Here is a 13,211-nt window from a genome sequence, read left to right as displayed (position 1 = left end):
TCCCCGCTGGTGTTGGTACGGTAGAGACCACAGCAGAGGGTCGACCGCCGCCGCAGCGGAGGAGCAAGGGAAGAATGTGGGTTTTTGGTTATGGGTCCCTGATCTGGAAGGTGGACTTCCCTTATCAGGACAAGATGGTCGGATACATCACAGGCTACAACAGGCGCTTCTGGCAGGGAAGCACCGACCATCGCGGGGTCCCCGGCAAGGTGAGGCGCTAACCAGTCCCCCCACCCTTACTGCCCTCGGAGCGCCGCTCCCCAACTCCTGGCTCAGCTTTGCTGGGCGTACACCCCTACGTTTCTGAGGGATGAGCAAGTGGGTTAGGAATAAAGCTGTTGTATCTGTCCATTTTCCTCGGCCACCTGCCCCCTACCTCTCTCCCAAACCAAGGGCACTCCTTCCGAAGCCACTTGAGACGCGGGTGGTTAGTTTCTTGAGGAAGCAAGAAACGTGGGCACAAGCACACAAGCTCGCACAAGGCTTACGTGCTGGGAGGGGGCCCCATCTCTTGGCAAGCTCTGCCAAAAAAAAAAAGGCGGGAAAATCAATCTTGGCGGAGTTGAAATACCAAAATCAACGTGCACATTCAACTTTTTATCAGTTAAATTTGTTGGCATTTCTGCATTCTGGCCGACTTTCATTGGTTTCAGTTTAAACGAGAGTTATTTCTGGGTTTTCTTTGTATCTTTCCAAAGGTTTCATTTTATGACACCTAAGGTCACAGAAGAACTAGTTTCCAAAATTATCTCCGGTTATTAAGGAGCCTACTTTGATCACTTACTTCGGTTGTCAGGTACCGGCAAAGTTAAATGAGTTCCTGGTTTGTTACTTGAGTAACACAGTACCAATTACTGTATCCAGAATTATTTGAATGTTTCTCGTCTAAATTATGGATGTGAAATATAAGTTCTTCGATCCATTTTTCAGTCATACAAAGACATTCCTCCCAAAATATGTGTACAGAGAACTAGTAACAGGTCACTGCTTATGCAAATCAGCCTTGTATTGGGCGCAAAACAACCAATCCACAAGGAAAACTAAGTTTTGGGTAACAATTTGGATACCTTAAATACGTGTTTTAGTTAATCTAACTTTTGGAAGGGTACAAAATGTTATTGTTTATATGTTCTCTAAAGTACTCTGGAGAGTTATATGAGCTTGTTTACTGTTTTTTAAAAAAGAAATTAGGGGCGCCTGTGTGGCTGGCTCAGTCCCTAAGCGTCTGCCTTTGGTTCAGGGTCCTGGGATCCAGCCGCACCTCAGGCTCCCTGCTCAGCGGGAGCAATCACACTCCCCCTCCTGCTTGTGTTCCCTCTCTCGCTGTCTCTCTCCTTGTCAAATAAATAAAATCCTTAAAAAAAAAATTAATATTAGCCAAAAAAACACAATATATAAAATGCTAGAATCTGGCTTTAAGGTAGGTAGATTATTTGAAAACAGGGGAGTAATTTAGGGCAAATGCACATTGGTAAGCCAACAGAAACTTCATGGCCAAAATTTCTTCAAGAATGTTATAAAGCAGGGGCACCTGGCCGGCTCAATCGGTTGAGCATGCAAGTCTTGATTTCGCAGTTATAAACTTGAGCCCCTCTTTGTGTGTAGAGATTACTTAAAAATAAAATATTTAAAAAAAAAAGAATGTTATAAAACAATATTTAAGACTTTAAAGAGTTAAATAAAATGAAACTTGTTAATAAAACTTCTAAGTGAAGTAAAATGCCTTTTGAGTTGTCAGATATGAACACTTGAAACTTCTATTCTGAAGAGAAAAGCCTTAACCCAGTCTCCAAATTTTAATGGCTAAGTGTTAAATGCTTACAAATATGGTTTTGTTTTTTGTTTATTTTGTCTTGTTTTTAGAGACAGAGAAAGAGCATCTGCGCACGAATTTGGGGAGGGGGGGAAAGAGAGAGAGAGAACCTTATTCCTGCAGCCTGCATGTCCAGCACAGAGCCCGATGAGGGGCTTGATCTCACCACCCTGAGATCATGACCTAAGCCGAAATCAAGAGTCCTACGCTTAACCGACTGAGCCTGGAGTCCCATAAATACGGTTTAAATAGCATATTTTACTACTCTAGTTTCTTTTTTTTTTTTTTAAGCTTTTTATTTATTTGAGAGACAGAACAAGAGTGAGAGCAGGAGCAGGGGTCAGAGGGAAAGGGAGAAGCAGACTCGACATACTGCTGATCCCAAGACCCCAGGATCATGACCTGAGCCGAAGGCATACTCTTATTAACCTGCTGAGCCACCCAGGTGCCCCTACTACTCTAGTTTCAATCAAAATGTATGATGCATCTGTTGTATGGCACACTGAGATATGTACACTGTCGGAACAGAACAATAAGAAGTTGTCAATGCAACAGCTCATGATTCTTTAAAAGAAGAAAGGAGCTATAAAAGCCAGTTTTTTTTTTTTTACTAAAATTTACTAAAATATAGGGCAGGTAAGTTAGGGGACAGGGAGACTGCAATGGCTAATAGTTTTACACCTACTTTTATTTAAAGGATCCATCATAGCAAATTAAAGGAAAGTCTAAGTAACAAACGATTTCTAAGTATACTGTTCTGTTAAAAAAAAAAAACTGAAAGAATATTATTTTACTAAACATTTTTTATTATAGTGGATCACCAGCTTTATATAAATCTTAACTGTCAAACAAGAATACAAAAGGCTACAGAGATAGCCAGCAAATTAGAAGAATAACATGGATGTTTTATAGGACTATGTTTTTTACAGCAACATATGCTCCTAGTAAGTTAGTCATCATTACATATGAAATGTGATATTATTAAACAAATGTTAGGCTCATTTCCACACACTGCAATGTGACATTTGTGGGAAAAATACCAAACCTACTTGCTTTATTCAATTATGCTTTCTTTTTAGCTTCATTAAACTTTAATTTCTTCCTAAGTTTTATTAAGCATCTCATTTATATATAATAAAACTGGCAGCATCTCACCAAATTAAGCATTTATTTAAATGTGAATATTTTTTCACAGCAGAGAGAATATATTTCAATTTCAAAAAGAGGAATCATTTTAACACAAGAGATAATCGTGAACATTTACTAGATCTAGATCAGAAAAATTACTCATTACTCAAAGCACCCATAATGCCCCATATTTCACAATATCCTCCAATCCTATCCAGCTTCAAAGACCCCTTCTTTAGTTTCAATCCCCCCAAAAAAGCTTTCATGTGATTTACAAATGTACACTGGTCCTCAATAACACCTATTTATTTTAGGGACAAAAAGCTTAAGCTTTAGAAAATATTTCCAAGGGACACATGGGTGCTCAGTTGGTTGAGTATCCAACTCTTGATTTCAGCTCAGGTCATGACCTCTGGGTGGTGAGATCTGCACAGCCGGCCCCCTGCTCAGTGGGGAGTCTGTTTGAGATTCTTTCTCTCCTTCTCCCTCTGCCCCTACCCCCACTCGTGCTGTCTCTCTAAAATAAATCAATCTTTAAAAAAGAAAAAATTCCCAAGTAAATTTATCAGTAGTGCCAAAAGTCCATTTCTGTATCATCTGTAAGTAGTCACGGGGAATCCATTTATTGCCCCTTAAAATGATTCCCTATGTTTTCTGTTTCAAGTGCCACCACCTCAAGTCCAGGACTTTTCTACCACTCCCCCCTCTCTCAACAATTACTACTGAGCACTTACATATACAAGTAGGAGACACCTATGCAAACAACAATACCTGACAAGTGCCACAGGGAAGTGAATAAAAGGAGAAATGAGAGTTTAGGAGAAGGAGCTGCTACAGAGTTGCCTGGGGAGTCAGCCAAGCCTTTACGGATGGAATGGCAGGAGGATAACCCAGAGATACAAAAGGAAGGGCATTCCACATTGAGTACTGGTATATACAAAGATATGAATGTTTGTAAAAGTTACAAATAAATCAGTACAGCCTGAAGGGGAAGGTGGTAAGAAATGAGGTTTGTAGTTAAGTCATGCTGAGGAATTTTTATTTTCTACTGTAGAATATTACAACCCTGAAAAATTCAAAGCACAGGAGTGAGTGGCCCAATTTTTGCACTAGAAAGTCATTCCAGGGCCAAAAAGAGAACAACCTGAGGTAAACAAAACTAGAGGCAGGCAGTGAGGTCCACAAGGAAGCAACTGAAGGATGCAAAGGCACCAGATACAGAAGAATCAAAAGACAGAGCTACCAAGAATTGATGACTGGGCTGGACAGGAGGGGAGACAAGGAAAAGGGGGGTACAGAACTTGTCACCTGGACCACTAACATTTCTTACTCAAGAGTTTACTTCCTTCCTACTCTAACTTGCCTACTACACACTTTACCACTCGATCTTCCCCAAACACTTCTTTTATCATACCAGACATGCGCTCCTCAAGTGCTACAGTAGCTCTTAATTTCCTATTTCTCCCACATTTCAATGGCTTCTTATTTTCCACTGTCCCCTAACTTCACCTCCACTGCTTGGCTCTTCAAATCCGACTACCCTGTTTCTCCAGTTATCTTTCTGAATCATCTTCTCTATATATTGGGAACATCTGCTAAAGTCAGACACTTCGCCTGTGTAGTCTTGCCTCTAGGTCTACACTTGTGAATTATGCCCTTTTGCCAGAATTTTGTCTTCCTTTCTGACCACCCAAGACTCAGAATTCTTACTGCACTCATACCATATATCTTAGCCCTTAAGTGTTCTCCACTTCACATGTTAAGTTCATGTTCCAGAATTACAATATAAGCTCTTGAAAGCAAGAATCAAGGTTTTATTTTCTCTACAACATAGCTAGGTATTCAGTAAATAGCTCCTAATTCACTTTGAAGTTGAAAGTAATATGGTAATACCTACATCAATATATGTATCCTCATTGTAGCATTTTCTTAAATAGATGACAAGTCAAATCTAAATGCCCAACAAAAAAAAAAATGCTTAAATTACAGCTCACTGATGATACAATATTATGTATGCCATTATTAAAATGTATGAGAAGGCTAACAAGAAAATATAAGTAAGTAAGAAACATAATCCAAAATCCCATGTTTTCCATTATTACAAATTACCTATAAAAATAGACAAAGACTAGAAAAACAGCAAAGAAGATGACACAAATATCTGAATGATTTATGATCACTATGTGCCAGAACAGTGGGCAAATATATTAAAACAGAAATGTTAAAATGCTTACAATTCAGCATTCTCACTAATGATGCTATCATGTCGATAGATACATAGCCTTTGGCACTAGGTAGGAAGTGTACTTAAAAAAAAAAAAAAAAAAAAAGGCAAATTCTCAGAGAGCTCCAGACCTACAGGATCAGAAACTCTGGGACTGTGGCTAAGCAATATGTTTATCGACCCTCCAGATAATTTTGATCTACACTAAAGTTTGAGAATCACTTCCCTGTTAGAGGAAAGCACTCTGGAAGAGCATGTTTGTTCCCTAATAAAACTATAGGAATCTGACCAGAACTTTTATTTACAATTGCTTCTCCCTTTGCCTTTTATTTTAGATGAGCCTTAGTCACAGGTGTGTCTTTTAATATATCAATTTTAAGTGAACATAATATAGCTAATATGCACAAATTGAAGGGTATTTTCTAGAAAGGATAAGGTATATTTTCTTAATTAATCCACTTGAAAATTTATCATAAAAGTGCTAAGAAAGTGTTTAGTATGAACAAATGAAATTAAAATATTCCATGTCAGCAATAAATTGCTAATGCTCCGTTAGTTGAAAACTGATTCAGAAAAAAAAATTTTTTTTTTTTACTTTTTTTAAAACAGCCTGGAAGAGTTGTGACTCTTGTTGAAGATCCTGGGGTATGGTACAATTATTCTCTTTTGTATGTCTTTAGTCATATAAAACGTTGAGATGTTTCTCAGTGTTAATAATCAATGCAATTTTATCAACAGTGAGCACAGACAGTTTGAACACTAGGTCTAGAATTCCTCTCTGTATTTGTTGTATTTCTTTTGAACTGTTGGGAAAAGTTGGAATGCAGACTGCAAGGTAGACAACAAAATAAAACCAAATGGCATGTAGTCTCATTTTTTTTTTCTCATTTTTCTTTTCTTATTCAGTTTATTGACTAAGAATTAATGGAGCCAAGCCCTCAGAAAGCCAGACTGCCACTAAGAATCAAATGGAACCCTTGAAACTCCTCACATTTGCTAGGAATCTACTATTCTCAGCAAAAATCCCACTCAGGAATTATCACTTTCTTTATTGCCTAATTTTATTAATAGCATAATAGGTTTTTAAAGAGGTTTGGAGCACTAGAAAACATAATTACCTGATAGTACTCTGTTTCTTAAATATTTTCATCATTTCATTGATGTATAGATACAAACTTTGATATTTTGAAGTCAAGGATTTAACTTTGGAAAGAACTTTGATATACAAAAAACAAGCAGCTATCAACAGCACATGAATAACAGTGAAACAGTGAAATGAAATACTTTGATAATTTGCATTAGGAAAAGCATACACAAAAATGGCTCCAGGGTGCCTGGCTAGCCCCATTGGTACAGTATTTGACCCTTGATCTCAAGGTCCTGAGTACAAGCCCCATGTTGGGAATGGAGCCTACTTTAAAAAAAAAAAAAAAAAAAAGGCTTCAAACTGGTAACTGTAACTCTTAATTAAAGCTAATATACAGCACTTTGTTTCTACAGAATGTTAAATTCACTCAAGAAGATATTTAGCAACCTAAAGTTTAATTTTTAAAGTTAATAATTAAAGATTGTGAATAAACTAGAAAATCTATACTACAAACTAAATCCTGCTTATATCACAGATATTTTATTAACACACACACACACACACACACACAAAACCTTTGCAGCCAAAATACATTGTTTTTATTGATACTTTGTGAACAAACTAAACAATGAAGGAAATCAGCATTTTAAAATTATTTATTTTGAATAATTTATTTGCACCCTAGGTTACTTATCATTGTTTTAAGTTTTTTAAAATTATGTCTTTTAACTAGTGGGACTGCAATTAAAAATATCAGGTGTTCATTTGGTCATTAAAAATAGAGTTCTAAAGCTTTAAGTCCATAAACATTTTGCTAATGGTACGGGCAGTAGTTTCCAAACTGCTTCATGGAGTGTTGTAGCTACTCTGAAGCCTACGTGAGGGGATGTAAGTGCTGTGTGCTGGCTGGAAGGGCTTTGATATCCCAACCTGCTTCAGCTAGAACTCAGCATCACTTATCTTTTTTATGTATCAGGTGTTCCCTTGTTTGCAGAAAGGGTTCTGTGTTTTAAAAGCTTTGTAAGAAAGTAATCAACTACTTAAGGCCATAGCAAGTTCATTTTACTTGTTCATTTTTTTCACTGCAGGAACTTTCAAATATCCTTTGTAAATTACTCCATCCAGAATACTAAATGTCAGCCTCTTTTGTTGAGTTTGTACCTCTCGGTGCACTTTAAATTAAGCAAAACTACACTGACTTCTAAGAATATACAAGATACTTTCTTAGAGCACAACATATCTTCACCTATTTTAGCCCTGTAAATACTAAATATTATATTTTCATTTTTCAACAGGGTTGTGTTTGGGGTGTTGCTTATAGACTGCCAGCAGGAAAGGAAGAAGAAGTAAAAGCATACCTTGACTTCAGAGAGAAAGGAGGCTACAGGACCACAACAGTCATTTTTTATCCAAAAGATCCCACAACAAAACCATTCACTGTGCTGCTATATATTGGAACATGTGATAATCCTAATTATCTTGGTCCTGCACCTCTAGAAGACATTGCTGAACAAATTTTTAATGCTTCTGGTCCAAGTGGAAGAAATACAGAATATCTTTTTGAACTTGCAAATTCTATGAGGAACCTTGTGCCAGAAGATGCAGACGAGCATCTTTTCTCTTTAGAAAAATTAGTAAAGGAACGTTTAGAAGGAAAACAGAACCTCAACTGCTTATAAAGACCTAATCGCTGACCTTTCCAAACAAGCAGAGCTTTTAGGCTTCAGAAAAAAGCTACAGCTTCTTGCACGCTGGCAATATGATTTGGAAACATGTTTACTTGAAGGTCTTATTTATTTTTAATGTTGTAGTCAAGATATAATCAAAATGTGCAGTTTGATTTCATGTATCCTGAAACACATAAATATTTAAAATACTGGGATACAGTTAAAAAATTCCTAACTATGATATTGATCACTTGCTCATAGGAAGTGAGTTCTTTAGAAAAATACAATGAAGGACTCAGTCCAGAGCTTTTTTTTATCAGAGTAAAAATAATTCTGTTGTTTCGTATCACAATACTATTTTGAAGTTGTAGAGAATTAAACCAAAGTCCAGTAAATATAATAAGGTAATACCTTCAGTATATTCCTATACAATAATTGTGTAACCATGGTTTAAAATATACAAGCTTAAAATAATGTGTAATTAGAAATATATGGTAATTAGACAAGATTTCAGCCTTCATTGTCAATTTCCTTGTTCAGGTATTAAATGAGACCCTTTCCAATGTAAGTCAAAAAGAGTGGCATTTTTAATATAAAAATTTCCTTGGAATTATAATGTACTCTACCTCTCCTTTTTTTTGAATAAATGCATTTTACTACATGGAAAAAAACTCATTCGGCTAAAAAGGCACAAATTACATTATACAAATCGTGTCCACTAACAATGTGGTGTGTCATTCAGTCACTTTGTATGAATCTTATACTGAAACTTGAAGAGAGATGGCCTTTCCGATATTACAAATTAACAGAAACACAATATAATGAAAGTCTGGTGTTTGAAGTGGCATTACCAGATCATTTGCTACACAGCTTTTTTCCCCTTCTTATATCTTGTCACCAAAACAAAGGCTTTTTGGGGTTTTTTTCAACACTTAATAGTGTCGATGATGCTACTCAAATAGGAAAGTTCAATGTGCATTATTAACTCATGTACAATTGATCTTGATTCTAATCAAGATAATTTCTGATTATAGGTTCCTTCTTTCTCAATAGGATAGTCTCAATAAATCTTATAAAAAGAATTTCAGTTTCACATTAAATTTATTATGAAACTTAATAAACTCTTCAAACTCCAGCATAACTAATAATTAATACAGAAAATTTTCACATTAAGTTGTCCTACACAGTAGGAAAAGTAGTCCTTTCCATGTTTTTCTTATTTATTAACACCTAACTTGGTAATTTACTCAGCTATATAACTATTTTAAATATTTTCCCAACATTTTCAATGTTAGTTTTCCAGGAGGCATTTCACTTGTCCTGTAAAACAAGAAAAGGACCTAACATTCATTAATGAGTATCTCATAAGGATATGCTAGGCACTTTACACCTGGAAGCATTTTCTAGGTAACTCCTCTGAGCTTGTTTCCATAGTACCTTGCACAGTTACACACACGTTAACTAGCAGAAATCCAGGTCTCTCTCACTCTAAAACACAAGATCTTTCTAGAATGTATTTAAAAACCCACCTGAGCTTCACCACCCTTTTTTCAGGAGGTAAACAAAATTAACTTTTGGATAATGAAATAGTATGTAGCTTGTTACATAAAGATGTTAAGAGTTAATTTTGATAGATGTATATCGATTCCCACAAATATAATGAGCCAATCCAAGATTCACATTCTAGGGGCGCCTGGGTGGCACAGCGGTTAAGCGTCTGCCTTCGGCTCAAGGTGTGATCCCGGCGTTATGGGATTGAGCCCCCATCAGGCTCTTCCGCTATGAGCCTGCTTCTTCCTCTCCCACTCCCCCTGCTTGTGTTCCTTCTCTCGCTGGCTGTCTCTATCTCTGTCGAATAAATAAATAAAATGTTTAAAAAAAAAAAAGATTCACATTCTATAGCTCAGAATCATGTAGGTGAATTCAGAAATATAGCCTTTCATTTTTCAAACAAACCTAAGTCCAAAGGAGTTTGGGACTCCCCGAAGTGATTCTTCTATCATTTCGTACATAATTATTACAGAATATAAAGGGCAAGAGATAACTTGGGGATCCCCATTTATATGTCTTTCTAGGCTTTCAGTTACAAGTTAGACTAGAAAATGTGTGACATATTAATTACATATGGTGTACCATAAACATTTATAGGGAGGCCATATTCCAAAGAGCCCAGAAACAGGGATATTTATTTTCACTGGGATGGGGAGAAACATGACTAAAATGGAGAAGTTAAATAGTACTTTATTAGAGAGAAGCTAGGATTTGAAGCCTCCCAGCTAGGAGGAATCATAAACAGGTACCAAGTTACCTAGAGGCTAACATTTTTGTTAGCAAAACTCTCTCTGCACTTTGAAAGCATTTTCTCTCATTCCTCCCTAATCACACACACAAAACTCAAGACTCTCCCTCCTCAGAGTACAGCTACTAGTTAAGTTTCAAGTTTAAGGAATTCAGAAAAAGTATGAGTGTAAACCCTGCATTGGGAAAGAAACTTTTAATATAAATCTCTAATGGAGTAGATTTTTTAAAGTAGGTCTTTCCACTCCTACTGCAGGCCACTATTAGGTTTCCCTTTCCCACTCTCTGATCTACCACGAACAACGGTAAGTACCAACCAGACACCACCTCCACAGATAAAAAGGTACCAGTTAGGGAAACAAAGGTTTGTGATGGCAACTCCGAATACGTGAAAGTACGAATGTGACCCATTTCTTTAAGACGGACTTTAAAAATTTAGCCATTGTCTATAGGATATGCATTTCATCTTAAAAAGGAATTTTATTTTCTACTAATAAAGTACCTGAAATGTGTTTTATTTTACATCTTGAAAGTGCTCGTTTAATTTTAACATATGTAAAGCATTATGCAATACCTGATGTAATAATAAATATTACCTAGTATTACTTTACATTATATATTCAGAGTACATGGGTTTAGCATCTCTTTGAGACTGATAATGATTACGATCATGCCTATAATTTAAGAACCACATTTGGTCTATTAGAAATTTTTCAAACATTTTATAGTCAACATTTCATTCCATTATATTAAGATTTCTCTTTTCCATGGATACATAGCTTTTAAATTATAACTCTGGAACAGTTGTGAATATCAATGCATCATACTCCTGTAATTTATCATCCCTGATTCTTTCAAAGTCAGTCAAATGATGGATGCACTTAAAATGCCCTCTTATCACATCATGTTAAAATCTACATATCAAATATTTCAATTATGCTTATCTTTTCTCACTAAAAATACTGTGACTATATTTTCTATGTATTTATTCATCTCTCAACAATCTATTTTTCTGCATTTCTAAAGCCTTAAAATAAATTCACTCTTAGCATACATTAGAAACGCAAAGATTAGTGGGATGATTTTTTTTAATCCTGTGGCTGGCTACTTTTCAAAGAATTTTAACTTCTCAAGAGACAAGTACTAAAATTATTCTTCTGTATGTCAAGATTATATGATGAAAATAAGTTTTATTGCATTTCAGGTTTTTTTAATTCTTAAGGTTCATTTTCCCTTTCTAAAACATATACTCAGCACTAATCTCTTGGTGGTTTCATTTAATTGTACTGAACCTTCTTGTCTTTGTAAAAAGTTTAACAACATATATAAAAACATTCTATTACTGGAAAAACGTTGGTTTTTCCAGTTACAGAATGGATTAAAACCATTTACATATACACGGTTTTTCCAGTTATAGATTATACCCCTATAATTTCTTTTATTCTGCCAATTTTACTATTTTCACAGAATTCTTTAACTACAATGTTCTATTTCCCTATCAACTACTCTTAATGCCCCTCCAATCTCCAATCTACCTTTGCTCTTACTGTACTCACGGAATCAGTGTAGTCCCCGGTCTCCAATGACTCTTTCCTGATTTAACCCAAAGATTTCGGTTTCACCCTTTACAAGTCTGATGTGCCAGACACTAGTAAGCAAGCATCTCATTTCACTGAGGCCAAAACAGCAGAACATTTCATTGTATTCACATCTTAGATTGTTTATCAGATACACAAACTCACAAGTCCTGGGTTTCAATTACCAACCTTCCTAAGAAAACTTCCAATCTTCCTCAAATTCTTCATGACTCTATGTATTATATGTAAGGTATATCCAGTTGAGCTACACAAGCACCTGAAACTTAGCCTACTAAAAACAGAATTCATCTCTTTTCCCAAGGAGAAAAATTTTGTCTCACATTACCTCCCTGCACATGACACACATTAAATGTTGAACAACTGTTAGAACAGAAAATACAACAAACAGGTTTAAGATACTCATCAATTTACAAGCTTTTAGAGAAAAATGAATGATTCTTCCCAATATACACAAAATCTTAGCCTTTTTTTACGAAAAACGTTATATAACATTTCTTAGGAAGTCAAAGAAAAGTTAGCAGGGAAGCACTGGAGCCTATCTGTGATGTGGCTTGAAATATTACATGATGGTAAGATCTATCCTTCAAGTATGAGCTGGAAGATTTCTTAGCTAAAATGCGAACCTTATAATGTAGCAAGAGCCAGAATTTCTTACATCTTCTCCTTACCTCCAATCTCTTTTCTTCTTTCCAATACATTCTCTACGCTGCAAGGAGAATTATGTTTCTAAAATATGGAAACTAATTTGGCCAATAATCAAAAATGCCTCCCAAAGCATACTAAACAAACTTCAAATTCTTTAATATGGTATTCCACTATTTATAATATGGTGTCAGCATATCTGTCACATTTCACTTCCCACTAATGTACCCCACCCCATGCTCCAGTCACTCCATCCTCCTCATCCATTAAGACCCAGAAAAAATGAGGGACTTGTGATATGTGTCAAGCAGTAACTATGCACTAAGACTACCAAGATAAAAAGAGTTCCCAGCTTTCAAGAACCCCATTTGGGGGGCGCCTGGGTGGCACAGCGGTTAAGCGTCTGCCTTTGGCTCAGGGCGTGATCCCGGCGATCCGGGATCGAGCCCCACATCAGGCTCTTCCGCTATGAGCCTGCTTCTTCCTCTCCCACTCCCCCTGCTTGTGTTCCCTCTCTCGCTGGCTGTCTCTATCTCTGTCGAATAAATAAAAATAAAAATCTTAAAAAAAAAAAAAAAGAACCCCACTTGACAGGGGCACCTGGGTGGCTCAGTCGTTAAGCGTCTGCCTTCTGCTCAGGGCGTGATCCCAGCGTTCTGGGATCGAGCCCCACATCAGGCTCCTCTGCTATGAGCCTGCTTCTTCCTCTCCCACTCCCCCTGCTTGTGTTCCCTCTCTCGCTGGCTGTCTCTCT

General features: G+C 36.5%; 2 protein-coding genes across 3 annotated transcripts in view; one reads left to right on the top strand and one right to left on the bottom strand.

Annotated features, from left to right (window-relative positions):
- ASB3 (ankyrin repeat and SOCS box containing 3) overlaps nucleotides 1-13,211 on the bottom strand; it is a 101,803-nt gene that overhangs the window by 77,615 nt on the left and 10,977 nt on the right. The gene's annotated exons all lie outside the window — the stretch shown is intronic.
- On the top strand, nucleotides 75-8,578 carry CHAC2 (ChaC glutathione specific gamma-glutamylcyclotransferase 2). 2 transcript variants are annotated; one of them, XM_008699853.2, is made up of 3 exons: nucleotides 75-209; nucleotides 5,775-5,810; nucleotides 7,548-8,578. In XM_008699853.2, the coding sequence occupies exons 1-3, from the start codon at nucleotides 75-77 to the stop codon at nucleotides 7,929-7,931; spliced, it is 555 nt and encodes a 184-aa protein (XP_008698075.1). In that variant the 3' UTR covers nucleotides 7,932-8,578. The 2 variants fall into 2 exon arrangements, with proteins under 2 accessions (XP_008698075.1, XP_008698076.1); XM_008699854.2 differs by lacking the exon at nucleotides 5,775-5,810.

This window comes from Ursus maritimus, unplaced genomic scaffold (assembly GCF_017311325.1).
Source record: "Ursus maritimus isolate PB19 unplaced genomic scaffold, ASM1731132v1 scaffold_6, whole genome shotgun sequence".
NCBI lineage: Eukaryota > Metazoa > Chordata > Mammalia > Carnivora > Ursidae > Ursus > Ursus maritimus.
This window is presented reverse-complemented; position numbering and strand designations above follow the sequence as displayed.